At 38.7% G+C, this 10,403-nt stretch overlaps 1 protein-coding gene across 1 annotated transcript; it reads left to right on the top strand.

Moving 5' to 3' along the window:
- The first annotated feature begins 8,152 nt into the window (after window positions 1-8,152).
- On the top strand, window positions 8,153-9,026 carry LOC132615673 (RING-H2 finger protein ATL78-like). Its single transcript, XM_060330285.1, has one exon. The coding sequence runs from the start codon at window positions 8,207-8,209 to the stop codon at window positions 8,861-8,863; it is 657 nt and encodes a 218-aa protein (XP_060186268.1). The 5' UTR covers window positions 8,153-8,206; the 3' UTR covers window positions 8,864-9,026.
- Window positions 9,027-10,403: the final 1,377 nt, after the last annotated feature.

The raw sequence follows: 10,403 nt of genomic DNA, 5'->3' as shown, positions 1-10,403 counted from the left end.
ATTCATGTGCATAGAGACTCTCATACTATGATTGTGTCATTAATTGAGGTTGCATAGTGAATTGCAATTTTTCTGAAATGTGCGTCTTGTGTCACAAATAGGAGATGGATAAGAGCCTAAATATTTTTCTTGGATTGAAGAGTCCGTGCTAGAAACACATGCCAAAACCACCGTAGTCATTCTTATTTTGCTAAGATGTCGTGTGTTAGTAGTGAGTCTTGTTGTAGTTGCTTGAGGACAAGCAAAACCTTAAGTTGGGGGTGTTGATGTGCCGTGAATTTCGGCACATTTTATGCTTTTGTAACTAGAAGTGTTGCTTGTTTTTAAGTGTTTTTACATCGTTTCTTATGTTATTTTTGTGTTTTATAGGGTTGGTCGAATAAGGATCGGAAATGATAAGGAATGCTGAAAAACGGACAACTTGGAGCTAAATGACGGACCGTAACGTGATCCGTACTAGAGAGGATATGTGCCACTAGTGTCACAGGTTACGCCCTAGAAGGACGGTCCGTAACTCAAATTACGGGGCGTAACGTCATGGCGTAACGCATTGGCCACTGAAGATTGAGGCCATGATCCGCCGGGAAATACGGACCGTAACCTGTGTTACGGTCCGTCGCATGGTGGCCGTGACAGGATGCCGACAAGGGGACGGAACGAAGGACGGACCGTAACACAGGTTACGGTCCATAACGATGCCTCGTAAGGGTGTTTTTGTCCAGAAACGTGGCGCGATTTTTGTCCCTATAAATACTTAAAGTAGGGTTTTAATTTCAGAATTCAGATTTCTTTTGGGAGCATTAACTCTAGGTCTTGAATATTAGAAGTGTCTGGAGCATTTAAAGCAACAACTTCACTTTCATTCCATATTATATTCGCATCGTAAGTATATTATGTTAACTTTTAAGCTTTCTTTGTTAGCCAAAATTATGAGTAGCTAATTTTAACGCTAAGGTTGTGGATCCCATGATGGATATTATATGAATGGGTTTCTACTATTGATATATGCATAATGGTTGTTAGATTTATTCTATCTTTGTGCGTTAGCGTGGGTAATGATTGCAAGCATTAGCCTAAGCCATTATATTAACTTTTCTTGGGAAAGAGAGCTAGTATTGGTAAGATTGAATAACAATGACTTGAGGCGTTAACCCTCGTTTAATAGACTAACTTAGGGATAAGAACAAGTCTAAATTGGCATTATTGGTCGCTCTTCGATTGCAACTCTTTTATATTCGGAAGAATCATAAAGAGGAAATACTGCTTAACTGTTGGAAAACATTAGGAAGTCCTTAAGAGATCAAGTGCATAGTCATAGAACAACCATTAGAAGTATATCACATTGAAACCTGAATCATAATATCTAATCAAATTGGGGAACACAACCTTAGTCTCTATCTCGCATTAACTACAATTCTAGTCAAAGTATTCAATTACATTATTCAACAAATATTTCAAACTATCAGGAATAGGATTAAAGCCTTTAAAGACTAGTATCGCATACGATTAGTATCCTTTTCTCTCTATATTCCCTGTGGGATTCAACCCCAACCTTGTTGGGTTACTATATTTGACAACGTCCGCTTTACGCCGTTAATTGGTGTAATTTGAGCGTATCATCTACGTACATTCTAAATTTATTTATCTTTTTAGGCACCACTACAACATTAGCTAACCAGTCTGGGTATTTAACCTCTCGAATGGATCCTATGTTAAGGAGCTTAGTTATCTCGTCTTTGACGAATGCGTACTTTACCTCGGGCTGCGGCCTCCTCTTTTGTTTGACGGGAGGAAAACTTGGATCCAGACTCAACCTGTGTGTTGTCACCTCCGGTGGGATACCTGTCATGTCTAAATGGGACCAGGCAAAGCAATCTGAGTTATTTTTAAGAAATTCAATAAATTTTTTCCTGAGCTCGGGGATTAGCCCCATGCCCAGGTATACCTTCCTATCCGGTAGATGAACGAACAGTATGACTTGTTCGAGTTCTTCGACTGTGAATTTAGTGGCATCTGAATCGTCGGGCACCACAAAGGTCCTCGGAACTCCGAACTCTAACTCTTCGTCTGGTGAGTTCCTACTCCGCTCTTCCGAGGACTCCGAGATCAGAATATGTGATTGCTATTTGGCACTTTACCCTTTGTTCCAATCCGGTGTCTTCGTCGTCTTAACAGATTCTTCGACCGCGAACATTTCTTTTGCGACCTGTTGTTCACCATGAATGGTTTTGATCCCTTCTGGGGTCGGGAATTTCAACGCCTGATGCATAGTTGAGAGGACCGCTTTCATTAGGTGGATCCATGGTCTTTCCAATAATGCGTTGTATCCCATGTCTCCCTCTATCACATAAAATTTGGTCTGTTGCGTAGTTCCGGCCGTGTTAATTGGCAAGGTGATCTCACCCTTCGTCGTTTCGCAGGCCATGTTGAATCCATTGAGGACTCGTATTGCTGGCACGATCTGATCTAGTAATCTCAGCTGCTCGATGACTCTCTATCGGATGATATTAGCCGAGCTACCTGGATCAATCAGCACACGTTTAATTCTAAATTTATTGAAAAGCACAGCTATTACCAATGCATCGTTATGAGGCTGAACGATGCCCTCCATGTTCTCGTCACTGAACGAGATGGGACCGTGGGGGTCATATCTCCGAATACGCTTTTCTCTTGTTGTGGAAACTTTGGTGTGTTTTACTACCGACCCCATGGGAACGTCTGTTCCTCCCATGATCATGTGTATCACTTGCTGAGGCTCTTCCGGTCTATCTTGCTTGTTGACGTCCACGTTCTTGAAGTGAGTTTTTGCTCGTTCACTTAGAAATTCTCGAAGGTGTCCCAAATTAAATAGACGGGCAATCTCCTCTCTCAGCTGCTGACAATCTTCGGTTCGATGGCCGTGAGTGTGATGGTATTTGCAAATAAGGATTTTATTCCGCTTCTCTAGATCAGATTGGATTGGCCTTGGGTGCCTCGTTTCTCTATTACGGATAACGGCCGCTGCTATGGTCGCCATATCGACGCAGAAATTATACTCGGATAGCCTTAGAGTTTCTCTATTTCCCGAGGTTCCATCAACGACATTTTTGTTCATCAGTCCACGATTACTTGGACCTCGCTCGTTCCTTCAATCATTCCTTCTATCGTTCTTACTCGATTCGCTGTTGCGCCCATTCCCCCTTCGATCAGGTGGGTAAGGTTGATACCTGTCATATGATGGTCTTGAATCTCGATCTGTCGTTCTCCTCGATCGATAATTCCCTTTATCGGAATGCCATGATACTGAGACGACTCTCAGAATCTTATCATCTCCGACCCTAATCTTCTATTGATACCTGTTGTGTACACCAGCCCAGGCGATTGCCGGGTACTCTATCAGATTTTTCTTTAGCTCTATAGATGTGATCGAGCTTCTTGAGTTGAGCCCTTGAGTGAAAGCCTGAACGGCCCAATCGTCAGTGATCGGAGGTAAGTCCATGCGTTCCATGTGAAATCGGGCCATAAACTTGAGGAGGGTTTCGTCAGCTCGCTGCTTGACGTTGAAAAAATCCGATTTTTGGGTTTCGACCTTGATGGCCCCGGCATGAGCATTGACAAAAGCATCCGTGAGTATGGCAAATGAATCAATCGAATGCTCGGGCAAGTTGTGATACCAAATCATCGCTCCCTTGGACAGGGTTTCCCCGAATTTCTTAAGCAGCACTGATTCCCTTTCATCGTCGGCGAGATCGTTGCCTTTAATAGCACACATATATGCTGTCACATGTTCGTTTGGGTCCGTTGTCCCATTATATTTCGGGATATCGGGCATGCGAAATCTCTTCGGGATTTTCAATGGCGCCACACTTGGCGGAAAAGGCATTTGAACGAACTTTTTCGAATCTGGTCCCTTCAACACCGGAAGTGCCCCAGGAATCTGGTCGACCTTCGAGTTGTAGTTCTCTATCTTCTTATCATTCGCCTCTATCTTTTTTTCGCCGTATTCGACTCGTTTCATCAATTCTTCGAGCATCCTTACCAGCTCGACACTCTGCCCGAGATGGTTCTCATTATTTCGAGTAGCGTGCCTTTCTTCCGTTTCCTCGGTTTGTTCCGATGGAGCAACATCGGGTGCTTGATTTCGATTATGCAATTGTGCTATGATCTCTTGCTGGGCTTGTAGTTGGGCCATAGCCATGTCCAACTGGTTTTGGAGCTGTTGCAGTATGACTCCATTATCCCCACTGGTCGGCACGTTGCCCACCGACGACCCGACTTGAGTAGGATTAACTGGGGGTATGTTGTTTTTAGGTACGCCCTCATCGTTATGCTCGTGATGGCTTGACTCAACTTGAAAATTGACAGAATGGGAGTCCGACATGTCCGGTAGACCTGAAATCAAACCTTAAAGAACAAGTGTAAAATATCGAGTGTAACCAGAACTTTGTATTAAACCGCCACTATTATCTACAGCCCTACAGTGGGCGCCAAACTGTTTAACCTAAAAATAGAGAACAATTAAATTTATGCGCGGTGCTAAAGATATGTGGTTTAATTCAACACAAGATCAGACTACACGATAAATGAATAAGTAAAATGAAATATGCAGATCTGACCAAGGTCGGTACGGAAAACCGAGGTCGGACCCTTACGACCGGACGTTTGAACAATGAACAATAAAGAGAGCCTTAGAAAAGAAGAATGGACTCAGATGATTGTATTGCTTTTCCTTAGTACATGAATCTTTTGTTTTCTGTGTGGGCGCAGAACCCTTTAAATGAATGGGGGCCTCCTCTTTATATAGTAGAGGAGTCCTAACCCTAGTACAATTATAAGTAAGGAAAGGAATATGTTGACAGCTGTTGCCGGGATTAGTGCCGAAATATCCGGCTGAGGGCGGATATTCCGGTCTTCTCTTCATCGTGGTTAACCGCCTCTTCTACTTGCCTTAATGCCTCGTTCCAGATCGAGCTTGATGCCTTATCCCCGACAAACCGGTCGTATCCTGACCGAGCATAACCTTAACATCGGGAAACCGAGTATGCCCATATCCTCGGTTTTACCCGCATACAAACTTTTAAAATTTTCATCTTATCTTTTCAAAAATAGTACTTCTACTTAACAGAGATTTGATTATGTATGTCCAAAAAGTAAGGCTTAAACTTGATTTCCGAAATGATTTTGTATGTTATAATCATACTACTTGCAACAAACGGGTCACGCTGGACAATCGAACATTGAAATGAGAAAAAGATTTGGAATAATTGCCCAAATCCAGAAGGATTAATAAAGAATAAACCAGAGATTCAATATTATTGGTTTATGTAGTGTGATTCAAACCTTACCATTTATGTTTTTCGTTTTTGTCTTAGGAAGGTATTGCTACTTTTTGAAATACTTTAATCAGTACGTGATGGGATGGTGAAGTCTAAGACATAAAAAGTTTTAGAAAAAAAAATCTTTAATTTGAGATGCGCGTATCATGTTTTCTTTAAGCCTAATGAAGTTTACTGAAATGAAATTCCTAATAGAGGATACATGTCTTTACTTAGACAGAGACAATCCCTTTTCAAGAGTTAGCTTTTCGTGTTGGTTAAGCTAAAGGTTCATTTTCTTAATATGGTATCAGAGCTAGGCCGATCTCAATTCATTGCTTATCCAATTTTGAACCCTCATCTTGTATAGTCCACGCTTCAGATGTCCAGTTCTGATCGTGCGGGGTGCATTCCACATCCGATGGGATGAGAAAATATTTGATGATAAGACATTTATGTGTGCATATGCATGTAGGGTACAAATATATAAATGTAGGACCCTCTTCATTAATATTGCAATATTTGGTAATAAGACGATTTCTAATCTCTAGCTCTCAAGGCAAGTTAAAGTGAAGTGCTAAAAGTATATTTCCGAAAAAGATAATTCTCGAGGGCGCATGACAAAGATCCTCGAGTTGTATATTTTCTACAACTGGTTGTTGCTTTTTCTCATTAATGATAACTACAATCAGCTTATGATATTGACAACCACAGTTTCTTCCGACTGTCTTCAACAAAACTACAGCACTATCACAGAGTAGTATACAAGGAAATTGATTAGATAAATTTGTACTTTGCAGCTAAAGATAGGCCTGAAAAGTATTATATAAATCAAAATCACAGTACGTAGAAATTAACAAGCAAACATTTTTAAGGGGAAATAACTCATATATACCACTCACACATCTAGTTTGCAGTTGATGTAGCCCATTCTATCATCAGTGTATAGATAATGTACATGTTTTGTATAACTTTATATAAACATTACATATACTTTGTATATATAATGTGTATGCTCTGTATAATCATGTATAAAAACATACGAAACCAACTCAAATTGCTGCTGAATACCATCAATGTATAGATAATGTATATGTTCGGTATAACTATATATAAGTTGCTCAGCTATTATTATATTAGACTACATGGCAATCAAACAGGGATGTGGATGGAAGGAATATTTTTCTCCTTAAATTAATTGTGAAGTAGCTGGTAAAAAAGTTATAAGAAATAACTAGCTAAAAAGGGGGAAAAAATAATGGCAATGTAGTAAAGAGAGGAAAATGACAGATTTTGTGCTTTGCATTAGTGATGATCGATCTGATGAGGATATGGTTGAGATCATCTGTGATGCTTTATCTATAAATATTCCTTATTGCTTGCTCAGTGGGACAAAAACCAAGCAAGCCTAAATATAATTTGGACGGGAAAAGGATTGTGGGAGACTTAAATGTAAATTAGATTACCGAAGATTCAATTATGATAAGAAGTGAATAGTTGGGCTAATTTTGGTTACTTAGATGACCAAATGGACACTCCCCATAATTTTCCCAACATTTAATCCAACAGGACTAATCTCTCCAGATTTCCTACAAAATCGGGACAAGTTAAATACTACTACTAAAAATCTTAAGCAAGGATTGCTCAAATCTAAAAGATTACTTATAAAAAAGGGCTAGCTAGCTAGTGGACGCATGGAAAAGCCGAAAAGGTTACCAATAAAAGGTAATATGGTTTCATGTTTTCTACGACAAATGTTTGTACAAATTTAATGTACAGGATTCAATGTACTTTCCTGCCATTTAATTGGTACCACTTTTCTTAGTGTTATTAATCAGTTCAATCTAAATCGACATCAAATGATGACAGGCACTTCCATTTCTCCTAGCTTATCATCTACGTAGTATGTGCAGATGGAATCAGATTGGCTAGCTAGTGAAGTATTTCATGCGGAAAATTATAAACCATAGTCCAATTTGTCTTCCCACTAGCCGTTTTTTTTCCTTCTATATATGGAGAAATTTAACAATCTTTAAAGATCAAACATGTACAAATTGTTTTCCGTAAAAAGAGATAAGCAAGAAAAGAGAGAATAGTTTATGCTTCATGTTGAAGAGGTCGTTCTAGGTTTAGAACATGTCACTGTATTTAGATCAAGTCATTTTTGTATGTATTTCAAGAACTTTAATTCTGTTGCTCATAAATTAGTTAAGTTTTATAATTTTTTGATAGATGGTTTTTAATTTCTTGGGAAATGATGCTCCCAAGTTGATTTGTGAATGATGTAGTATGTTTCTTTGGACGTATTATATTCTTAATGAATTAATAGGTGATTGTTTTCCTTGAAAAACAATATGAAAGTACATCTGTTTATATGGACACCGAAGGTGTAGATTAAGTAATATGAAATGAATTTGTGGTTTGTGTACAGACGTCTATATATTACACATATTAATTTACTCAATTACTATAATTTGACAAACTTTTTGTTTTCCAGTCATCAACTCATGTTTACATACACGTGGCAGCCTAGTAGGCAGTCGGCAATGGAGGTGGCTGGCCCCATCTTGAGTACTCTTGAGTGGGTAGCCCATTATCTTTTACAAAATCAAAGGACCTTAGTGGAGTATCCAGACTGAAAATGAAAAAAAATCATTAGAGTTAACTTATGTTTAATATCTTTAGTGCTTACTAGTAAAACTAATTACTATTAAACATGGCTTGTAACTCTGAACTATTCCTTAAATAAAGAACATAAATAAAATAATAATATCCTTCCATTATTACGAGTCAAAAAGTTGATCTCACTTTACTCCTATTAGCCTACAAAATTGTATATAAGAAACCACCTCCAAGAGGTGTGCTTCAATTCATCCAACAACAACTAACAAAGAAACAGTTCAAAGAAAAACATGGCAACTACTTCCACACAATACATGGAGAACTTCCACTACTCAAGAAGACTACTCCTGGAGGCCGCCATGGCTCCGCCTCCGGCAGCAGCCGGAATCAGCCACAAACCAATTGGACACAACAACAACACAATTGATGCAAATGTTATAATGGTGTTGGCAGTACTTGTATGTGCCTTAATTTGTTCACTTGTCTTGAACTCCATCATAAAGTGTGCATTTAAGTGCTCCAGCCTAATATTGGCAGACTCATCCTTAAACCATACAAATAACCCTTCTTCACCAAAGCTAGCCAATAAAGGGATCAAGAAGAAAGCACTCAAGACATTCCCAGTTATAACATACACTACTGAATTGAAACATCCAGGGCTTGGCACTGAGTGTGTCATTTGCTTATCGGAATTTGGAGTTGGAGAGAAAGTTAAGGTTCTCCCAAAGTGCAACCATGGGTTCCACGTCAAGTGTATCGATAAATGGCTCAATTCACACTCTTCTTGTCCTACTTGCAGGCACTGCCTCATTGAGACTTGTCAAAAAATTGTTAACGGCGGCAATTCTTCTAGTAATACTTCATCAGCAGCAGCACCAGTACAAGAAATTATAATAAGGATTGAACCTCTCCAACGTGAAGGTGTTATATCTAACAATCAAAATTAGATAGAAAAATAGGAGTAGTATGTAGACCTTAGTTGATTGGTATGTATCAAACACACTCAATTAGATTAGAAGCTTAGCAAGCTAGCATGAGGCCAAAACGCCAGTGTAGTTTTCTAATGATTCATTACTCTTGCAAGTGTATATAACAATTAAATTTTATTTCCGTCAATTTCTTAAATCTAAACTCATCTTTCTTCCTGTCAACAAAAAGAGTTACTGTATTTTCTTTAGGGAAAAGGGATATTATATCTCTGTATTGTTCGAAATTGAATAATTTTGCCCTCAGTTTAACGTTTTGGTCTAATATGATCCTGCCATCAGGAGAAAGTCTCATTTTTTTCTCTTGAATCCAGCCCTAACGGAGCTCCAACGAACCTTAGAGTAATTCTAAACCATGTAAAAAATTGAGGGGTAAATTTAGACTTTTTTTCATGAAGAATTTGGAAATACTAAAAGATTTGCAAATAACAATGTATAAATGGAGCAAAATTTTAACCGAATACAAAACTAGCAATTTCGGATAGTATAGAGGTAAATTTAAACCTTTCCCTTTTCTTTATTCGATTAAATGAATTCCAGAGACTTAAAAAATCAAGCTAACTTTTAAAAAATTTGTCTTATGTTTTCAAAAATAGTACTTCTACTTAACAGAGATCTGATTATATATATATTTATCTATTTTATTTTTCCAAAAACCACCTTGTCTATTATTTTCCACAAAAAATTACACTGGCTTGGAAGGGGGCTTAGTACCTGACCTCCTTGATTTTTAGAACAGTAGGTCACACTATCCTTTTAGCAAGCTACTAACTTCTAACAGTTACAATCTTAGCAAACTATATAAAGATGCATTGAAACTATAAGAAGTTAATGCATTTACAGAAGGTTTGCTCACGGAGGTTCGAAGAACCAGCCGGAGTTTTTCTTCACTTGTCTCCTGAAGGATGGGAGATCAAGTTTGTTCATTCTTAAAGGACCTCTAGCCTCCATAGGTAGGTCTCCTTCAATCAAAAAAATTCTTGGAGCCTGTACTTGTGCAGCGTATTTGGCTAGAGCATCCGCAACCTCATTCCCTTCCCTGTAGCAGTGTTGAACCGAGATGTTTCTGCCTGTCATCTTTGCCCTTATTTCATCGATGATACCTTGAATCCTCCATGGGGGTTTAAGTGTACCATTTAGCATTTGAACCACCAACAATGAGTCCAGTTCCACTTCTAATTAATGCCTCAAACTGTTGGTTAACGCACCAAGAGATTCCTATCAGAGCTGCTTGAGCTTCGCTATAATTGTTAGTGTAGAATTGGGATGGATATGAGAAGGCCATGATCATGTTCCCAATTCTGTTTCTAACAATACCACCAGCTCTAGCTTTTCTCTGATTCTTCATATAACTTCCACCTGTGTTGAGTTTCCACTTGTTGCCTGTTGGTTTAATCCACTTGATCATTTTGCTTGTGATTACTGCCTTGAAATTCTCTGCCATAAGACAGACCTTGTTCCAGTTCCATGTGTAATCAATGTACTTGAATTTCTTCCCAAT

Source organism: Lycium barbarum, chromosome 10 (assembly GCF_019175385.1).
Source record: "Lycium barbarum isolate Lr01 chromosome 10, ASM1917538v2, whole genome shotgun sequence".
Lineage (NCBI taxonomy): Eukaryota > Viridiplantae > Streptophyta > Magnoliopsida > Solanales > Solanaceae > Lycium > Lycium barbarum.
The sequence above is the reverse complement of the archived record's forward strand: the minus strand, read 5'-3'. Positions and strand labels throughout refer to the sequence as shown.